At 38.1% G+C, this 22,936-nt stretch overlaps 1 protein-coding gene across 1 annotated transcript in view; it reads right to left on the reverse strand.

The window, feature by feature from the left end:
* Window positions 1-1,809: 1,809 nt before the first annotated feature.
* Window positions 1,810-22,936, reverse strand: part of LOC149210727 (DEAD-box ATP-dependent RNA helicase 38-like) — a 281,534-nt gene continuing 260,407 nt past the window's right edge. Inside the window, exons 4-8 of the mRNA XM_089396770.1 lie at window positions 5,368-5,433; window positions 2,983-3,384; window positions 2,725-2,836; window positions 2,510-2,595; window positions 1,810-2,293 (exon numbers count right to left, since the gene is read on the reverse strand). Of these exons, the coding sequence (XP_089252896.1) occupies window positions 2,234-2,293; window positions 2,510-2,595; window positions 2,725-2,836; window positions 2,983-3,384; window positions 5,368-5,433 (726 nt within the window). The 3' untranslated portion in view covers window positions 1,810-2,233. The remainder of the gene's footprint in view (window positions 2,294-2,509; window positions 2,596-2,724; window positions 2,837-2,982; window positions 3,385-5,367; window positions 5,434-22,936) is intronic.

Genomic DNA, 22,936 nt, shown 5'->3' on the forward strand with positions numbered 1-22,936 from the left:
GATCACCATGTCACGAAACACAATGGGAGTGTTGGTTTATCCAATGTCCAACAATCTCCCCCCAGCACGAACCAGGTGTGTATCTAACTTGTGAGCTACACTCTGATACCATTTGTTGGGAATTACAATTGTCATTAGACCAAAACCCACAAGTGTTAGTCAATGATCACATCACCAGAGATAAGGATCCACCAAACGCAAATAGTGGATGTCATGAAACACACAAGGAGCATTGATTTATCTAATGCTGAAAAGGGCAACTTCCAAGTGGCATAATTTTTTCATATGGTCTTTGATTAAAGTGATTTTTGCATCATTGGAAAAATCTATGTAGAATAGGAGGAAAATGTGTAGCGCTGAAACATCAATTTTTTACCCTAAAAAAACGTCATTTAATGCCTCAAAATGCTCCCACAAAGTTTCATACCCCAATTTGCCAAACTAGGTCATGTTGGTAAAAATGGTCCTATGGGTTGATCCCTCCATTTTTCCACTCGGAAAGCATCAAGATGGATGACAAACAATATAATGATCCAATTTGAATCATAAGGCTTGGGAAATCCATAAAGCCTTAACATAGATGTAAGTACTTAAATGTGACATAAATACAAAGGGTTGGACTCTAAATTCTATTGGCAATTTATGCAAAATTCAAGGTTTGGACTTCAATCTAGTGTTTAAGTTTTGTGAGGTTGTTTCATTTGAGTTACCCAAGGAGAGGTGTATTGGGCCTTGAGTTCTCCCTAAGGTTGGGTTGAGAAACGTTATAGGGCATGATGGGTGCATTGGATATAATATTGTTGTGGTTGGAAGGAAAATGTTATAGTGTTAGTGTTTTGGCTTCATTAAATTTGGAGAGAAATTTATTTGCTAAGTTAGTTTTCTAGTATGTTGCTTATTAATAAAATAATCAAACAAGGATCAAGGCTAACCTTCTCTACATTGCCTACCAGTAGTGGTGTGGTGGGTGGACATAATATTGTTGTGGTTGGGAGATACGTGGTATAGGTTCGTTAGAATTGGAGAGATATCTCCTCGTAAGTTAGTTTTCCAATCCGTTGTATACTAATAAAATATTCAAAGAGTTATTAATCTCAGATTACAATTAGAAAGCATCCTTTCACGCCTCTAAAAGGATTCAATCGACTTGTTCAAAATGTTGGCACTTGCTTCATTGACAATTCATCGAGTTTTCAACATCCACAATATCTTTTGATCCAAAACATTTAATTCTCTTTCATGCATTAATTTACCATTTTATAAAGCAGACACTTACAATTTTGTGCCTCAAGCCACATTTGTCCATGCCAATTTCGAGTAGTCACCATAATGTTAAGGATCAAACCAATCATTCTTCTCATGAATGATTTACCTGCATCATATTAACAATTTAAAATGTGCATACAAAATGCACGCTTCCAAACCTAGCTAGGAAATCCCATCTAGCTCTGACGTAAATGCAAGTGTTAAAAATATAAATAAAGGATAATTAGGTTACTGTATGGCCTCATAAGTTCACTTGTGCTTTTGCAAAAAAGAGGCAATGCTTGTTTCAATGTTTTGCTGTTTGAAAGCTTCAGAGAAACCAAGTTAAATGGCAAACTATGTTATTATAAAGGATTCATGGCTATGAATAGCACAGAGGAATGCCATTGCAGCTTGAAAAGTAGGTCATCAGTGATCCTCGAATACTCATAATTACAGATAGATTGTGGAGCCATTTACAAATGCAGAAATATTACCAACTTCCTATTAAGCATGCTCACATAAAGAAAAAGTCAAACGAACATGGAGAACTAAAACCAAGCGTACAAAATACAGTTGGAAGATTGCATGTTAACTGGGAGATCACAGAGATCACAAGTTCAATGCCTGTAACAATAATAAGTTTTCTACACTCAAAAGCAGAATAGAATGGTTTCCAATCCAATATGAAACCAGAAATAATGAGAAAATTCTTATCAAAAGAGAAATGTCTTACTTGCATGATAGGCATGGATGGCATCAATCATACCTCTGATGCATTTACATGGCTAAATATTGCCTCAAGAACTGAAACAGATTAAACACAATTATATGGTCCCCAGTACCAAACCCAAGCCAACATGACTGGAATTTTATTTGCAAACGCAATTGCAAATCATTTTTTTTAAATGCCAAAGTTTGTTCGCAGACAAGCTGAATTACAGTATGAACAAAAGTTTAATCTGAAGACTCAAAGAAGGTGTGCTACTTATGCAAGCCCTGCATCTTTCAAGACAACTTCAAAAGCATCTTCACTATTCCAAGGTACCTGCATGGCCCAACAATAATTGACCCATTTATAAAAATTGGATCTCTGTAAAGAACAATAATTTCCCACATTCCAACATCTTGAATACAAAAGGTTAGGCATAGAAACCCTTCATGGGTAAAGATATCTCAACCCTTCGGTACTACAAGATGAGGTGAAGAAAAAACAATGCTATAGGTTCAGTCGAGCTACTAAATCAGGATGCTACTAACTTACCTCAGGTACCTGTCGCTGAAAATATCTTTCTATCTTGCTCATTCTTTGCTCATCTCGGTCAGTGCAAATGAAATTAAAAGCCGCTCCTGTAAAACAAAAAAATAAGTAGCCCATTATAGATTTTGGATAAAATTAAATGTCATTGGCTCAAATTTTAGGTGTCTATGTAAGAAGCAGGGAAGGCACTGTGCATGTTTGAGACAGGAGAAACACACCCTTGCGACCAAAACGCCCACTTCGACCAATTCGATGCAAGTATACTTCACAATCAGGGTCAAATGGCTGAATCTGTTTAATAGGGAGATCAAAATTCACAACCAGGGTTACCTGTCATAAGATTCCTTTTATTAGCTTCTTAACTATTGCAAGATGTCATAAAACGCTAAGGCAGACAGTGAAAGATGCTTCAACAAAGAAATCCTCTAAACAAGAAGCATACAACATTAAGTGCGAAGAAAACATTGAAAGCAAACCTGTGCTTGATCAAAACCCCGTGCAAGCACATCAGTTGATATAAGAATCTTTGTCAGTCCTGTTCTGAATTCCTTAATTACACAATCCCTGTCATCCAGCTTAAGTCCACCATGAATAGAAGTGCACTTGTAACCCTCTGCTTCTAACTTGCTATGCAACATACTTGCATTCTCTCTGGTGCGGACAAAGATTATTGACTGCCCAAGTTTTTCAGCCAGTGGGAAAATTTTGTCCTTTAAAACCTCTACTTTAGCAAGTTCATCTGGACATTTCACTACATACTGCTTGATTACATCTAAAGACAACTCTTCCTTTTTCACAAACACCTGATTTGCTTTTGAAATTACCCTAGTTGTGAACTGCTTGACATTCTCATCGTAGGTTGCTGAAAAGAGGAGAATCTGCAATACACGCAATAAAGATACATAAGGTTCACAATAAGTAATCTCCAACATTGGAACGACAAAGCCCTTACCATAAATGACACATCTGAGAAGAGAAACAAAATCCTAAAAGACCGCATTTATGCTACAAAATATCTATAGAAACAAATATTAGGAGTATTTACGAATTAAGATACCAGGATGCAGATCTGGATACAAATGTTGAGTTAACAACTGTAAGATTGATCAGTGTTGCGAACATCTCGATAATATCCCGATTTCATCTCGAAATCACGATTTTTTGGCCTAGCCGATGTTTTCCAATTTAAAAAAATATTTTTATGGTATCTTAATTTTGCCGATGTTCGCCGATTTTTTACTGATATTTTCCCTATTTTTACGATTTTTTGGTTTTTCGGACCCTTGCCAATTTTATCCCGATGCCGATGTTTGCAACATTGAGATTCACTCACTTGTTGGGCATTGAAAAAGATAAGAATAGCCTCCAAATATTCAGAAGATTCACTAGTAGTCATCAAATGGGTAAAAAAGAAATTCACAGTGAGAAATTTTGTATTACCATCTGTGGTAGATAAGATTCTTGGATTGTCATGTTCTTCTGATCAAATATCCTTTCATCATGTGTACAGAGAGCGGAACAGTATTGTAGATGGCTTGTCCAGGGAAGTAATTTTGATGACTTGTGGAGAAGGGATTATACAAGAAATTACCCAGAGGCATATTTCTGAATACACTCACCCACCGTTCTATTACATCTGTATTTTTAAGACATGAAAAGCCTGCATGCTTTGGAATAGCATACTTTTGTGATTTATCTGGAAGACTGTAACTGGGGAGTTACTTGATGAACTGTTGTTTTTATTTGCAAACCAGAAGAGAATATATATATATATGTAACGACCCATATATATATGTACAGGGCGGCCACGGCTTAGCCCAGGCTATAAAACCGCAGAGATGAGGCTGAGATCAGGGGAAAAAACCGAGAGTGGAGGGCAGGAGAACACCAGGAGCAGAAAATCAGGAGTACAAACCAGAGGAATAAGATTGACCAGTGGAAGAGCTTTAATCGGTCTGAGGTTCTGGGCACGGGGGCAGTGAGCTTCTGCAAGAAGCTTACTGGATTGAGCAGCCATCTGCTCAGTCTGGCTGGGAGGAATTGGTTTCCCGGTAATTGGATCAGAGAAACCGCGGCGTCATCAACTACACCGGAGCAGGCAGCAGTTCAGGTAGGTGTTCAAAATCCCTTACGGTTACTGTATTTCTGTTCTGGTTATTACCGTATTTGAGTTTATGTATTTCTGTTCTGGTTATTACCGTATTTAAGTTTATGGTCATTACAAAATATATATATATATATATATATATATAGTACTGTTTAGATCTTCCTGAAAAGGCTATGATGATAAGAGATGGGCTCATGTGTTAACATATTCATGCCAGTGTTTTTTATTTGGGCACATTCTATTATAGAAGTTATCATTATGCAAAGTCCAAAAAAAGGCTATTAGAAGATTTAGTGGCAGAAAGACATATTGTTGTCAGCTAATACAAGAACATTGAGACAAACGATAGAAAATCCACAGGAACATCACGCGCGCTCATTGAGAAACCCTCCTAAACTTATTGTCAACTAACAATACTTAAACATCACTCTTCCTCCAATCCCCAGTCACAAAAATACCATTCTGTAGGATAGATTTATATATAATGGAGATTTGCAGCTTAAAAGTTGCTAATGAGAAGATAATAGACATTAATAAAGATTATATTTATCAGAATTAGCTAAAACATATAGAATCAAACATGACTACTGCTGTCAGCTTAAAAATGGACAATGAAACTTGAGAAGAGAAACACAGAATACAATACATTAAATGAGCTTTCCAGGAGCAATCTACAGAAACAGCTTCTCACTTACCTTTCCAACAACTAAACTGGAGAATTACATATGTACAATAAAATAGAAATCCCACATACCTGACAATCATCTCGATTTTTCTGAATGTCCTTTATAATTCTCAGGGAATCATCTTGAAACCCGTCCTGATTCAGAAATTAAAGCGTTACTATACAATGAATTTCTATAAGGAAAAAAATAAATACTGCAACCACACCTTAAATTTAAACAAACAAGTTTTGAACAGAAACAAATTACACTTCCCACAGCTGCTAAAGACCACAAAACCACTGAATTGATCAGTGCCCTCAACAAATTTTTGCACCTCTCCGAAAATGTAGCCAAAGAATATTTTGATATTTTTATCAGTTTAAATCTAGCAATGCCTTTTATATGCATTCATAATTGTAACTTATGTTAGTACATAACTTACTGTAACAAAACCAGTCATACGTCTTTGTTCACTATATCTGATATATAGGAAAACTCCAGATGATTAAGGATAAAGATTATGTGACCTGGTAATGTATGTCTTATCTAGATCTCTTATGTTTTTTTAATTATTGCTGCAAAAGTGCATCATGTCATTATCCAATAATGAAAAGCAGACAGATCACCCAAAGCGATTCTATAAAAAGCTAATGCACATGACACTAGGACACGAAACACAGGACATGTGGATGAGTATCCGACATGGAACACGTCAACCCCCAAAATGGGACACAAGGGATACATTTTCTATATATATGTATCAATTGGGTTTATCTCAGATGGTTGGGAGGAATGATTGTTATACTCCCTGCCCAGAATATCTTACCCTTAGCTATGGGCTGGAGGGTAGGGTGCTTGGTTACATGGGGAAGGAAAAAAAATATATCCATATATGTGTGTCAGCACACACACATACACACATATATCTACACACAGAGAGAGAGAGAGAGAGAGGTGATAAAAATTATATATATTAAAAAAGTACACAAAATGAAATATCGATGTAAAGATCCAAATTTTTTAAGCATTTACAAAATATCGATACAGCTAGTTACTACATCCATGATGATCCAACACAAGATTTTAGAATATTCAATACTCATAAAACATAAGTTACAAAATGAAATATCGATGTAAAGATCCAAATTTTTTAAGCATTTACAAAATATTGATACAGCTAGTGACTACATCCATGATGATCTAACATGAGATTTTAGAATATTCAATACTCATAAAACATAGATTTAGAAATTAGAGCCATAAAATGCAGTTTTCTCATTCAGTGATTTGTATCATCAAAATCAAAATGTAATCAGCGGCTATTGAATCATTGATACTATAGATGGGAATGCCAATGGCAAATACAAAACAAGGTAGATACCAGAACCATTGATGGAAGAATCTGATAGCTCATTAGTCATGTTCCTCCATGTTAGAATCATCAAGATCACCACCATGTCCACCACTCTCTCCATCTTCTCCCTCCTACTCTATATGCAATCCAAGATATGGATCCGCTAGTGTAGAGGATGACCCTTCAAGAGGATCACCATCATTAAAAGTGACTAACATTAGCACATGTTTATTAAGATCCAAGTTGGCTATTGCCAACTCAACGCTATTGCCCAAATCCATATCATCTAAAAATATATCTCATATATGTCTACCTCTTCAACCATAAGTCAAATGACACCAGATCAAAGGACACAAGACATGAAGGAGACATTGATACAAGTACTTGACATGGGGCACATTGATCCCTCTTACTGAAGCAGGAATCTCTTGGACAGCAGCAATATATGTATAAATAATTTATTAAAAGATGAAATTACAGATGATGATTCTTACAATTGCGGATCCCTGGCTTATATACCGCCATGGACACCCTTTGGGGAAAGGGCATGATCTTATGATCGTGCCCTTTCATCTAATTTAACTGAAAATTAAATAATAACCTAATCTAACTAATTTTTTACATAACATTGCCTTCCTCTCGAAAGAATGCTTTGTCATCAAAGCATAAGGAACGACGGATGTTGTTGAAGAATGATTCATTCTCACAGAAGGCGTCTTCTTCGGGTAAGTCCTTCCACTTGATCAGATATTCCAAGATGATCAAGGTCGCACATTTTAAAAGGTCTTGGATTAATCTCTCAAGTTCCGTTTTTTGGTGATGTGGATATTGGTATGGCTTGATGTTGACAGGGTCTGACCCTGCCTTGACTTCTATTGTATGCTCAATTTCCCTATTAGGCGGCATCTTCATAGGTAGGTCTTGAAATACTTTTTCATGCTTCCGAATCAAATCTTGTATCTCTGGTGACTCTTCTCTGGTCATATTTGCAGATAACATCTCTAACTGGTGACATTGTACTACATAAGCGGGTGCTCCTTTTCGACTTAGTTTCATCATCTGAGATGATGATACAACTTGATTTTCTGGTGCTTGGAACCCATGTAATTTGTACTTTTGACCTCCCCATTTGAATTTTATAAATTGTACTTGGTGGTTAGCGGCATAAGTACCTAAGGTTCGTAACCATTGGATACCTAAGACTACATCTACTCCTCCTAACGGTACCGTGAAGAATGGAGACTCTAGATTAAAGTCTTGAATCTGCAAATTGACCTTATGGCATTTCCCTACCTTTTCAATCTTCTTACCATTAGCTACCATCACTTTATATCGCCATGGACACCCTTTAGGGAAAGGGCATGATCTTATGATCGTGCCCTTTCATCTAATTTAACTGAAAATTAAATAATAACCTAATTTAACTAATTTTTTACATAACATTGCCTTCCTCCCGAAAGAATGCTTTGTCCTCAAAGCATACGCAATGACGGATGTTGTTGACAAAATGCTTCATTCTCCCAAGAAGCGTCTTCTTCGATAAGTCCTTCCACTTGATTATATATTCCAAGATGATCAAGGTCCCACACTTTAAAAGGTCTTGGATCAATCTCTCAATTTCCGTTTTTTGGTGATGTGAATATCGGTATGGCTTGATGTTGACGGAGTCTGATCTTACCTTGACTTCTATTGTATGCTCAATTTCCCTATTAGGTGGCATCTTCATAGGTAGGTCTTGAAATACTTTTTCATGCTTCCGAATCAGATCTTGTATCTCTGGTGACTCTTCTCTGGTCATATTTGCAGATAACATTTCTAATTGGTGACATTGTATTGCATAAGCAGGTGCTCTTTTTCGACTCAGCTTCATCATTTGAGATGATGATACAACTTGATTTTCTGGTGCTTGGAATCCGTGTAGCTTGTACTTTTGACCTCCCCATTTGAATTTTATAAATTGTACTTGGTGGTTAGCGGCATAAGTACCTAAGGTTCGTAACCACTGGACACCTAAGACTACATCTACTCCTCCTAATGGTACTGTGAAAAACGAAGACTCTAAACTGAAGTCTTGAATTTGCAATTTAACCTTATGACATTTCCCCACCTTTTCTATCTTCTTACCATCAGCTACCATCACCTTCATGTTTGGTAAGGGAAATGAAAAAATATTGAGTCTCTTTGCCATGGTTGCATCCAAAAAATTATGTGTGCTACCAGAGTCAATGAGAACCACCACGTTCTTCTTCTTTATGTGTCCTTTTAATTTTAAGGTTTGAGGTTGTGATATACCTGTCATAGCTGATAATGATACTTGTGGAATACTTTCGTCATCTAATTCTGGTGAGAATTCTGGGGCATCTCCTGTTTCTTCTATGTCAGAATCTTCACTGTTTGAGTCATTGGTTGCTTCACAATTATATAGGTTTTTTGGTTCTTTTCCTTTAGCACACCTATGTTTGGGATCCCACTTTTCACCACAACGCTTGCATTTACCCTCCTTTATCCTTTGCGCTTCCACATTAGATTTTTCATCTTCACGACGATGTGGTGGAACATATCTTGTATTTTTTGCGTCTGCATACTGAGGTGTTCTTCGTCTTGAATATGTTTTTTCGGCTTTTGACCAAAATATTTGTTCGAATTTCTTTTCGGCTGTTTTTGCTTTTCGTCTTGCTACTTCTATTGATGAAATGTCATGCATCTCAAGTTCTACTTGTAAATGGGTTTTAAGTCTCGAGATGTATGACTAAATTAAACGAGATTCTGATAACCCAGGCACTCGAGTTACTAAGGTCTCCCATTCTTGAGTGTATTCATCCACACTTCCTTTTTGTCGTAATTTGATGAGTTTTGAAAAGAACTCTTCTTCCTTTACACCTTGGAATCTTTTGAAGAATGCATCTTTAAATCTCCTCCAGCTAATGACGTGTGTTGTCTTTTTCCACCACATATACCAGTTATATGCTTCTCCTTCCATTTTCATGGACGCATGCCTGAGCTTTTCGTCATCGTCATTGATGTCATATATCTCAAAGTATTCTTCTGCTTTATTTATCCATGCAACATTGTTTTTTTCGTTCCCATCGAATTTAGGCATCTCAACCTTTGCCCTCTTCTGGTATGTGGCTAATGGTTGAGCAAAAAGAGGGTGTTGATTAGTAAGGGTATCCCAAAGTTGCTTGTTTGTAAAGGCAGTGTTACTTGCTTCTTGGTGGGGTGTCGCTGATTTTCTTGGGGATTCAACCTTTTCATGAGAATTTGTTGACTTTGTTGAATCTGATGAGAGGTGTTCTTGATTCTCTTCGCCATCTTTTAATAGTTGTTCGGGTGTACAATTCGACCTTTTACACAGACTTTTCAGCATTGTTAAGACCTCTCTGATCCCTGCTTCTGTCTGGACATGGTAAATTTCCATCTTTATTTCTATTCGATTCGTCGTATCTTGAAGATTTTTTATTTTGTCTGCTTGCTCCCCAAGCTTGCTCTCGACTTCATTTAATCTTTTACTGACCTCGTCGTGGTTGTTATTTATCTTATGCTCTGCATCCAACAACCTTTTTTGGAAATCCGCCATTGTCATTGTCGACATTGAGCGGGTTTGTGGAGGCGTGTATTTATTTGCCAGCTAAAATATTTTTCCTCTTTTTTTTTTTAGCTAAAATAAATTTTATACATATAAATTTTAATTAATTAAAATAAATTTAATTAATTAAATTAACATATATATAACTTTTAATTAATTAAGCCCCAAGGGTTAGCTCAATCGGTCAAGCCGGGGCCTCGCCAATGGGAGGTCACAGGGTCGAAACCCGAAAGCTCTTGGGGTTAGGTCTGTGATGGCCGAGGGGTGTGACCCCCTTCGGGTGGGGTCCACCCTAGAGACTTCTGATCCTGGACGTAGCGGACCACTGACCATGGTATCCGTGAACCAGAAGTGAAAAGAAAAAAAAAAAAAAACTTTTAATTAATTAAATTATATATATATATATATAACTTTTTAATTAATTAAAATAATTTTAATTAATTAAATTAACTTTATATATATATAAAACTTATAACTAAATTATGTATTTTATATATAACATAAAATATAATTATATATAAATGTTTATATATAAAATATAATTATATATATATATATATATATATATATATATATATATATATATATGTTATATATAATATATATAAATTAACGTTATATAAATGTTTATATATAAAATATAACTATATATATATTATATAATATATATATAAATTAACGTTATAATAAATGTTTCACGTTATATTTACTTTTTATATATAACATAAACGTATGGACAGTCACGTCTTTTCCTTACTGTCCTGAAACTTATCGCTATAATTATGTTATATATCTCGCTAACTCTGAACAACACGTCGATTTTTTTAACGGAACCCTTTTTGACTTAAAAAAAAAATGTATCGTATATCACCGTAACATGTATCGTATATCACCGTAACACCGCAGGCTGGCTATGGTCGATGGTGGAAGTCTGTGGGCAGCGGACGGATGGACGGACAAACCGAGAACGAACTGCTCCGATACCAGATGAAGCAGGAATCTCTTGGACAGCAGCAATATATGTATAAATAATTTATTAAAAGATGAAATTACAGATGATGATTCTTACAATTGCGGATGCCTGGCTTATATACCGCCATGGACACCCTTTGGGGAAAGGGCATGATCTTATGATCGTGCCCTTTCATCTAATTTAACTGAAAATTAAATAATAACCTAATCTAACTAATTTTTTACATAACACTTACCCACCCAAGTGGGTAACCTCTAGGTGAAATTTCTTCTCATTTAGCTTGCCAGCCAACAGCCCTATATTGATCCACAAATAACTAGCCTCAGATGCCTCCCATATGTTCTCTAGCTAGTGATTTATTCCATCTAGTCTTTCATGATTCATCCAATAAAGGTAGGTCGTCAAATATGAGGTACATTAACCATTTTTGTAATGAAGCTTTCATTTAATGTTTAAAGTCATTCTAGTATGCGTCACAATTTCAACTAGATGATTGACCGTTTTTTCCTTAAAACCAGTGTGGAAAAAGTCCCGAAAAAGTCGCGATTTAATCCTAAAATTCCGATTTTTGGCCAAAATGATTAAATCGCACGATTTTTTGGCGATTTGTTGGCAAATGAAAAAATCGTGATTTTTTCATATTAATCGCGAGTCTACCCAAAAAATCGGCCTCCCTTCTCAAGCCGTGGATAAAAAGCCCGCAAACGTGAAATTGCTCATTATTTTCGCTGTGTATTTTCCCATTCAGCGCTGTGGAGATGCAAGGGTTTGCCATTGCATTAAGAGGAGAATATTAGTGTTAAGAGGAGAATATTAGCATTAAGTTGTAACAACCAACAACCACCTATAGCCAGCTGCCATATACATTGATCAACCGTTCAACGATTCAACAATCTGCTGTAGATTTCTCGAGTCTTTTTATTGCTGGAGGCTGCTCTATTAAGGTATGTTTCTAATAACTATAATGCGAGATATCTGTTATACTTATTATTTAGTGTTGCTAACTCAATTTAAGAGATAGACAAGTTGATTGTAATATGTATATGCCATATGGCTATGTGGCTATGCCACTGGAAACAAATCCATCTTCTGATTAGGCAGTCTGCTATGAGATTATGGCAGAACCCTTCAAAGCTGGTGAATCTGATTATAAATCTATGACAATGGCCTCCTTCATATCAAATCATTGTCCTCCTTTATTCATTTGAAACTAGGATCACTGTGCGTCTATCGAGCTTGTTTTCTAGGGAATACTATGCATGGAACAAAGGAATAATTTGCCCCTCTTAGCAAACAATTTTGCTCTCATCAGAATAGTGATTTGGGCTCTCTTTGGCATAATTTTCAGCCTCTATGCTCTCAGAAGAGCACACAGGTGACAGAACAGCCTTGGCTACAATGAGTGCTCAGCCTTCAACGTCCACATTGTGCACACGTTCTTTCTCAACTTCAGACTGCTCGTCATTTTCAACTGCAAGTTCATCCTTATGAATGTCCAATTCTACTTGAATATTCAATAAACTTCAAAATAGCTACTATGTATTGTAATTTGTTTCTGAGTGCAATACAAATTATATTTTGCTGAGTTGAAGGTTGAAGCAATTTAATTTGTTTCAAATTTTTTTTGTGCCCAGGTTTAAATTCAAGTTCAAAGTTTAAAACAAAATGCAAAGGATTTTGGATGCTATGCAGGAATTTGGTGAACCTAATACTACACACGAAACTGGGGGGATCAATAGAATGTATTTGACTTGCAAGTTGTGTGGCAAGCATATGTCAGGAGGTATCAACAGATTAAAATTCCATTTGGAGCAAATTTTGGGGCAAAATGTTGACCTTTGCCCAAATACAACCCCAGAAATCATCCGACGGGCCATTCAATCATTGATGGATAAAGAGGACAGAAAGGACACCAGGGCAGCACTAGAAATCCAACTTGTAGGGGCCTCAAGAGTGGGGGGAATTAAGAGTGGCAATGCTTCTTCAGCATCACCTTCCTCACCCATAGGTCCCAACCCCTCATCTATCTCATCTTTTTTTGTTCCTAAAACCACAGCTGGTGCACAACCTGGGATCAAATCAGCAACGAAAAAAAAGGAAAAGGCAGAAGCTGACAGGTTGGTCAGTAAGTGTCTTCTATGGAGTGATGTTCCTTTCAACATTGCCAAGACAAACCCATTGTACCAGCCTATGTCTGACGCTGTTGCAGTCGTTGGCCCAGGGTACAAAGCCCCCACCTTTGCAGAATTGAGAGGGCCTCTTCTTCAAGATGAAAAGACTGATTGCACTGCTAGATTGGCGGAGTTTAGGGCATTAAGGGAACAAACTAAATGCACAGTCATGTCAGATGGTTGGATTGACCAGAAGGGTAGGACCCTTCTTAATTTCTTGGTTAGTTGTCCCAAGGGGACAATGTTTATGAAATCTGTTGATGCATCTGCACACATTAAAGATGCACGTACATTATGTGAGTTGTTGGACATCTTCATTCAGGAAGTAAGCCCAAGCAATGTTGTCCAAGTCATAACGGACAACGCTGCAAATTATGTCGCAGCTGGAAAGTTGCTTATGGAGAGGTATCCTAACTTGTTTTGGACACCTTGTGTTGCTCATTGCATTGACTTGATGTTGGAGGATATAGGTAAGATTCCTATTGTGAGGGATATTGTTGAATCATCCAAGAGCATAACAAAATTTATATATAACCATGCATCTGTGCTTAGCTTGATGAGAAAATACACCAAAAACAAAGAGTTGGTGCGTCCTACCATTACACGATTTGCCACTACTTTCATATCTCTTCAATCTCTGTTGAATTCTATGTGGGATGTGAAGAGCATGTTTCTTTCAACGGATTGGCATTCTTTATCTATTAGCCGCAAACCAGAGGGAGAGGGCATATACAGACTAGTTTCATATGATCATAGATTTTGGGCAAGAGTAAAGGAGGTGTGTGCCATTTTAGAACCTTTGGTAAGGGTTCTTAGGTTGGTTGATGGAGACAAGCCCTCAATGGGCTACTTGTATGAGGCCATGGATAGGGCCAAAGAAGCCATCCGTGGTTACTATGAAGATAAGGGAGACGAGGGGTTAGAGAAACAACAGGTCATATGGAGAGTGATTGATCAGCAATGGAACAATACCCTCCATCGCCCCATTCATGCTTTAGGTATCTACCTCAACCCTGCATTTTCTTACGCCTGTGGTTTCAGATTTGATGCCGAGGTGATGGATGGATTCTTCACTTGTGTCGAGAGGACGGTGTCATCTAAGCAAGAATGTGAAGATATTTCTAAAGAAATGGAGGTTTATAGGATGGGAGGTGGCACATTTGGTTTTAACATGGTTATTAAGAATAGGACGACCAAAATGCCAGGTAACCTTCAGTTTGTTTCAAACTTTCATGTTTAGAATTTCAATGTTTTTTTTATGTTTCTCATTTTTCTTTTAACTTGTAGATGCTTGGTGGATAAGCTATGGTGCCAGAGTACCCAATCTCCAAAAGCTTGCCATTCGAGTGCTCAGCCAAACATGCAGTTCCTCTGCGTGTGGGCGCAACTGGAGTGTATTTGACAAAATACACAGCAAAAAGCGCAACAGGTAAAAAGATTTCAAATTAAATTTTTTGAATTCATTTGATTAATTTTAATATTTAAATTTTCTAAGTATTAATTTACAATCTATGACCCTAATACAGATTGGAGTCCCAACGCCTAAATGACATGGTCTATGTCTACTGCAATCTTCGATTGTGGGTGAGATAGCTTCAGAAACCTATTGATGTGGAAGCCATCTCATTGGACAATATTGATACCACCTCTTCATGGAGAGTCGAGACTGAGAGGTCGATCATGGACTCGATCCCGGATTGGTTAGGTGTGGATCTAGAGGATGTAGCAGTTGCAGGGGAGGGAGAGCCAGAGGTAGAGGAGGAGGAGCAACATCAGGGTCAGGAGGCACTAGCAGAGCTGGATGAGGATGATTAGGAAGAGGTGACACCATCTAGGATGGGCAGCAGCAGCATAGGACAGAGGCCACCTCTTCCATCGGCTTCTAGAGGACGATTGAGTCCATTTGTATCCCTAGGGGCAGGGCCTTCTTCCTCTAGAGGAAAAGGCAAAGCCGTTCCCTATTCCCGTAAAAGGGGAAGAGGATCTCAGTGATTGATTACTTGATGACTTTTAGATGACTCATGGTATACATTTATCATATTTTTTGTTGATATTTTGACTCTTGAGAGTTGAGACTCAGACAGGACTCAGAATTCAGGAGTTGATTCACTATTTTGATATGTGATGTAGCACTAGACTTCATATACATATTATATATTAGCTTTCTTTACATGTTTATGTGGAAATGCATTTATTTGATGTTGTGGATACTCTAGATGTTAAAAAAAAAAAAAAAAAAAAATGAATAATTTTGTGTTTTTTAAATTTTGCCGACTTTTTCAAAAAACTCCCGACTTTGCCGAGTTTTTCACCTTTTGGACCCTTGCCGAATTAATCCCGACTTTGACTTTTTCCACATTGCTTAAAACCCAACAACTGATTTACAATTTTTCTAAGTGTAAAAATACCAAAAATACAAACAACTACTACACTGGAAACTTGAATTGCAAATACACTAATTTTTCTAACATGCATAGCGGAAAAGAAATTAGAAGACAAACACATCAACCATAGAACACAAGATATACCCAGTGAACCCCAAGCCCGAGGAAAACCTGCAATGCTTTGTATCTTTTATTATTCTCTTCAGCAAAAGCAATTTTCTTCAGAATTTTACAACAAGGTTAACTCCTTTTTTATCACAGGAAAACAATTGATCAATCCTCCAAGATAAATTGATATGATCACTACTCACTCGATCTGCAAAAATTCCACACAGATCTGCATGTTTTCTCACATGTGTGAGCACAAACTCTCTCATCATGTGCACACGTGTGAACTAGAGTTGCACAACTAAGGTCCGAGCTAAGGCAATTTGTCCTTCACTCGATCTGATCTTCTCGTAGCGTTGAACCACTGCGAACTGTTGAACCCTAGTCTCTTCCTCACACTGACCTGACACACGACTTGTGCACAATTGACTTGCCACAACATGCTCCATCTCCTCTTAATTTCGATCTTAACCCTAATTGCCTTCTCAACGGTTGAGAATAAATCATGATCAACGGTCAAGAATAAAACATAAGTTAAATTAGGAAATGTTAACTTTTTGTAAGTTTAACTTTAGGATATAGTTAATTAAATTAATAATCTGCATAAGTGGTTGTCTCATGGGTTCTTCTACTAGCCTGAGCACCTAGGCAAGCGGAACCCTTCTTCTCTACTCCAATCAACACTCCCTCTTAGAGAGGAAGGTGTTCTGCACTACACCCAACTTCTCTCTAAGGTATACAAATCTGGTCCCTAGCAAAGCCTTGGCAGGAATGTCTGTTGTCCGCTCCTCTATTGGTATGTACTGGTGTGTAATGATACCATTCTAAAAAATATCTCTAATGTGGTGATAACGTATGTTAATGTGCTTAAAATGTTTATGAAAAAATGGATTTCCAGAGAGCTTGATGCAGCTTTGATTGTCACAGTGCATCATAGTAGGCTCCAACTCTATCCTGAATAAACCTACGAGAAGCTTCCTCAACCAAATAGCTTCACACCATGCTAAATTCACAGCCATGTACTCGGACTCAGCTAAGCTCAATGCGACTGATCTCTACTTCCTACTGAACCAAGAAACAACTGGCGATCCAACAATGAATACGCATCCTGATGTGTTCTTCTTGTCTGTGGAGCACCCTACCCAATCTGCATCTGTGAAGCCATCTGCAAAGCCCTCAAGCCTCAACTCATCAACCTGTCTATACCACAATCCATGTTCTCTTGTTCCCCTAAGATATATCAACACGTGCTTAGCAACAACCCAATGCGCTCTAGTAAGCTCAACCAAAAACTAACTCAATGAGTTAACTACAAAACATACATCTGGAACCCAATCAATTGTCGGTAAAGTGTAACATCTACTTGCTTTGAACTAGATGTATCTACCTTCCTCCATTTTGTGAATAGAGACGTGGTCATGGGCCTTCAATCCTGCATGTGAAACCTCCTCAGTATCTTTAGAGTGCACTTACCCTGCCCCACGAAGATCTTGCCATTACCCTGCCAAACCTCCAACACAAGGAAATAGTGCATCAGCCCCATATCATTCATCTCAAACTCCCCTACAAGATCTCTCTTACACTCCTGTATGAGCTTGTTTGTACCTATCAAAATCAGGTCGTCCACATATAGCACCAAAATAAGCAGCTTGCCTCCAACAACAATGTAATAGAGGTTGGAATAAGTTTCACACTTGGTGACGCCCAATCCCTGAAGGTAGCTATCTATCTGAGCATACCATGCTCGCGGAGCCTGCTTGGGCCCATACAAGGCTCACTTGAGTCTGCATACGTGTATATCTTTGTTGCATGTCTCGAATTCCTCCAACTTCTCAACGTAAATCTCCTCCTCAACAACCCCATTAAGAAAGGTTGTCTTCACGTCCATTTGGTGGATCTTCCACCCTATCTGTGTTGTTATAGTTGCAATCGCTCTGACAGACGAAGCCCTGGCAACTAGGGCAAAGGTATCGTCATAGTCGACTCCCTCTATCTGCGAGAACCCCTTTGCCATGAACCTTGCCTTGTACTTTTCAATACTCCCATCAACTCCATGCTTAATCTTGTAGACCCAACAAGAGCCTACCACAGACTTGCCCTCTAGCCTCGACACCACCTCCCATAGATCGTTCTTCATGATGGAGGCATACACCTCCACCATTGAACCTCTCCACACCTGCTGAGAGGCTGCCTCCTAAGAGTTGGAAAGCTCGGCATCCAGTAACTCTACCATGACTGCCATGTATCTCGTGTACCTTTGTACTTGTTGTTGATTTGGGGTAGCATCAGATGTGCTCTAGCCACTAAATTTGGTGGAGAGGCTAAGGCACACAAGATCTCCAATACCCAAAAAGGGTTTGGGCAAATTCTAAACAGTTTTGGAGATATTAAAATAATTAATATTTTTAATGGAGTCCCTAAGTCTAAACTTAGGGAAATTAAAATATTAATGTGAATTAAAATAAAAATATGTTAGAATGGTCCAAAAGTCATGGATCAAGCTAGATCTAATCTTAGCCATTAATTAGGGACTTAATCTCGACCGTTGATCTTGTCAACGAGAAAAATATAAGAGGAGGCTTGAGGGTCACTTGGAGAACACACCAAGAGATCAAGATTTCAACTTTCTGGCGCTGGGTTTGCTGAGAAAGTTGAGAGAGTGATCTGGAGTTGCAGCTGAGGAGCAGTGAATACAGAAGCAGAGAGGCAGAGATAGTGTCAGGAGGATCAGCGCAGCAGCTGGGAAACTAACACAAAGGGCAGACGCCGGAATTGCTGGGAACCGTCAGAACTGCCGGGAAAGCTGTCGCAGAGGGCAGAAGCCGGAACTGTCGGGAACAGCCGGAACTGTCCGGAACTGCAAGAACTACCGAGAAAGCTGACGTAGAGGGCAGAAGCTGGAACTGCTGAGAATAGACGGAACTACCAGGAAAGCTGACACAGAGGACAAAAGCCGGAACTGCTGGGAACAACTGGAACTGCCGAGAACGCTGACGCAGAGGGCAGAAGCCGAAACTGCCGGGAATAGCCGGAACTGCCAGAACTGCCAGGAACAGTCGGAACTGCCAGAACTGCCGAGAAAGCTGACGCAGAGGGTAGAAGTCGGAACTGTTGGGAATGCTGATGCAGAGGGTAGAATTCGGAACTATCGGGAAAGCTGACGCAAAGGTCAGAAGTCGGAACTATCGGGAACTGACGAAACTGTCGGGAAAGCTGACGTAGAGGGCAGAATACGCTGACACAGTCCCTAGAGGCTGACGCTGGGGTTTTTGATGGGGTAGATTAGAGCTAAGGAGCTGCCGCAGTGTTTATCCAGGGTTTCATCGGGAGCATCTGTCTCCGAAGGAGAGGTACTACTGCCGAGATTTTTCTCTATTGGGTGAGCCGAATTTGGCACCCAGATTGTATTCTGAAACTGCTTAATAAATCAAACTCTCAGATAGTTGCACTGGTTTTCCCGCATTGGGTTTTTCCATGGACACTAGTCCAAAACTAACGGTGTCATTTGTGTCCCTGTTTCTGTTTCCTTCAGTTGATGATCGATAATGTGTTGAGCATGTACTTATGTTTATTTTTAGTATTTACATGGTAAATAACTTGTTAATTAATCAGAACAAGTAGGAAGGAATAAATCAGAAAGTACATGGAGGGTTTCTAATTGTTAGACTTAGAAACTTCAACATGGTATCAGAGCATGATTGCAGATCACGGGAGAACTGAGGACATCAGCCGAGCAGAGCAGCAACAGCAAAAAACAGTTGCCCCGAGTGATAGAAGTTGTTCCTAGCAGCAAAACAGCAAGGAAGGGGTGACGTAGTCTTTGTGTTATCAAGTTCAGGCCAAGAAGAGGTTGCGGAGAGGCTGAGGGAGGCAAAGAGTTGTTTTAAGATTCGGCCGTCTCAGAACCGATTTGGCCAAGTTGGTTTGAGTCAAGGCCTCACCAGGTCGACTCGGCTAGTGAACCGGTTAGGCCGACAGGGTTATTACCGAGCCGGCCAAGTTGCCGCTCGGTAATAACCCGGCCGGCTCAGCCGAGTCTGAGCCTACTCGGCTGGGTTGGATGACAGCAGCCCGTGAATTAAAAAACAACGATTTTTTTTTTTTTTTTTGCTTTTGGGGGACTCCAAGGTTTTCACGATGATACTTTAATGGTTTTTTGTCCCTAAATAAGTTTATCTCGCTTGATCTTGAGAGGTTTGTTTAGGTGGTATCACATATGTAGTAGAGATTCCTTAAGGGATAGCTTCATTCTTTTTGTTAAATAATGAATCTATACACGTAAGGATAGTTTTAAATAGAGAAGGAATGACCTGTTATAGAGTTTTATGAACCCAACGTTTCGGACTACCAAGTGAGTCCATCATCAGGGGATGCGACAACAGATATTCTAGAGATATTCATGATGTATCCAAGAGCTACCTTTTAAGTTATATATATAGGTTATGGAGGAGTTAATCTAAGAAATTAGGTCGGCCAATCTCCACTTAATTTTTTAATATTCATATTTATTTATTCATTTATTTTTTTTTACTTAATTAATTAATTTGTTTAATTAATCAATTAGTTTGTTTAATTAATTAATTAATTTGTGAAATTAATTAATTAATTTGTTTTAATCAATTCCCTAATTAATTAATTAATTTGCTTGAGTAATTAATTAATTAAACAAAATAACCAATTAATTTGTTTAACTAATTAATTAATTTGTTTAATTAATTAACTAACTTGTTTGATTAATTCCCTGTAATTTTATATATGATTCCTATTGTTTATTTTCTAGCTGTTTACTATGAGTTATAAGGACTAATTGTTTATTTTAATACATGTATTACCATGCTATTATAATTCATAAGTTATGATTTTAATATTATCAAATGGTTAGTATATATTAAAATCATAACTTATGAATTATAATAGCATGGTAATACGTGTATTAAAATAAACAATTAGTCCTTATAACTCATAGTAAACAGCTAGAAAATAAACAATAGGAATCATATATAAAATTATAGGGAATTAATCAAACAAGTTAGTTAATTAATTAAACAAATTAATTAATTAGTTAAACAAATTAATTGGTTATTTTGTTTAATTAATTAATTACTCAAGCAAATCAATTAATTAATTAGGGAATTGATTAAAACAAATTAATTAATTAATTTCACAAATTAATTAATTAGTTTAACAATTAGTTAATTAATTTAACAAACAAATTGATTAATTAAACAAATTAATTAATCAAGTAAAAATAAATAAATAAATAAATCTAAATATTAACAAACTAAGTGGAGATTGGCCGACCTAATTTCTTAGATTAACTCCTTCATAACCTATATATATATATATATATAACTTAAAATATAGCTCTTGGATACATCATGAATATCTCTAGAATACCTATTGTCACATCCCTTGATGATGGACTCACTTGGTAGTCCGAAACGTTGGGTTCATAAAACTCTATAACAGGGCATTCCTCCTCTATTTAAAGCTTCATTCTTCTTCAAAACCTTCCAATAGGTTCTTTGCCCCTTTCTTAAAGCAAACCTAACTTTGTGGCCCCAACCTTGGCCCTCCAAAGATGAGCATCGAGCCTTGAGTTGATTTCACGTGATGCTACACCCCTTGATGAGCCTCCAAATGATAAAACACTAAACTTAAAAGCTTGGACGATGGACTATTTGATGATATGCCCAAATGGACTGAAGATGCCCCCTGGCTGGCCTTGACCCTATTTTGGTGGATGGTGCCTTCTTCGAAAGCATAGATGAGGATGGTTATCATTGTGATGACTTAGGAGGGCTAGCACATCCCTCTTTGAAGCCAATGCTTACCCTTAGGGGTGCCATGTCACTCACATGCTTGAAAAGGGTGACATAGGGTCTCTCCTAGATGACATCATGGTGGAGGATGCACCTTTTGAAGATGTACACATGCACTTTGGGACTTTCTTGGAGTGAGGAACACTCTTGGACCCTTGTATTAGTTCCTTGATGACTTACAATCTATTTTGGAGGATAACACCATTTCTAGCCTCCTTGGTTATGTGTTTTTGTTTTGATCTCTATATCATCATCATGTATGTATTGGACAATGCACTAGGTTCCATTTTGATATAATGGATATATTCATGAGCCTACTTTGATCATATGTTGTCTTCTATCTATATTCTAATGTTGTGTGTTTGGAAACATGAATGAAAATCTTTAAAATTATGTTTTTTTATAAAAAATAAATATTTAATGTATTTTTTACAACGACCGAGTCATTGAAATCGAGCCGACCGAGTCGATACCGAGTCGAAGTCGGAGTTGGAGTCGACCCTCGGCCGAGTTGGAGTCGGAGTTGGAGTTGACCCTCGACCAAGTCGGAGTCGGAGTCGGAGTCGAAGTCGGAGTTTTAAAACATTGGTAAAGACAGGCTAATGCAGAGCCACACAGAGGCCAGGAGGGCTGACACAGTTAGCTTAGGGAGCTAGTTTGTCGGTGTTGGGACTGAGCAGAGCCTAGGAGCCCTCACCTTCAAGTTGTTGGTGTTTAGGAGGTTGCGGATAAGTTGCAGAGTAGAGCTAGTGGGGTATTGTTGTCAGAACAGTACCTAACAGGGCAAGCCCAAGGAGGAAGGAGTTCCTACCAAGGGTTTTTAGCCAAGAAATCTGGATCAGTGGTGTGGTTGCACAAACGATTAAAATAAGGGGCATATGGACATCGGCAGAAGGATTTCCAGGAGGCAAATCGAGGCTCAAAGGGAGTCACATCGAGAAGTTCCAGGAGGGAAGTAGAAGAGCAACGAAATGGCACTACACGCAGTAAGAGACCAGGACAGACTAGATGGAGCCTCAAACTTTGTAGTCTAGAAAGCCAAAATCTTATCTGTACTTGACAAAAATCGTGTCAAGCACTTCCCTTTGAAGACGATAGCGGTCCCAATTGACCCAACTGACAATCACAGGTATGAGGAAGCAATGGCGAGGGCCAAGAGTATCATTTTTGACGGGGTCAAGGATCATATAGTACCACATATTGCCGAGAAGAATACGGCACAAGAGATGTGGGAGGCATTGACAAAGTGTTTCAGCATAC

Source organism: Pinus tabuliformis, chromosome 1_2 (assembly GCF_031772625.1).
Source record: "Pinus tabuliformis cultivar Carrire ecotype Pingquan chromosome 1_2, CPIR1, whole genome shotgun sequence".
In the NCBI taxonomy this organism is placed as follows: domain Eukaryota; kingdom Viridiplantae; phylum Streptophyta; class Pinopsida; order Pinales; family Pinaceae; genus Pinus; species Pinus tabuliformis.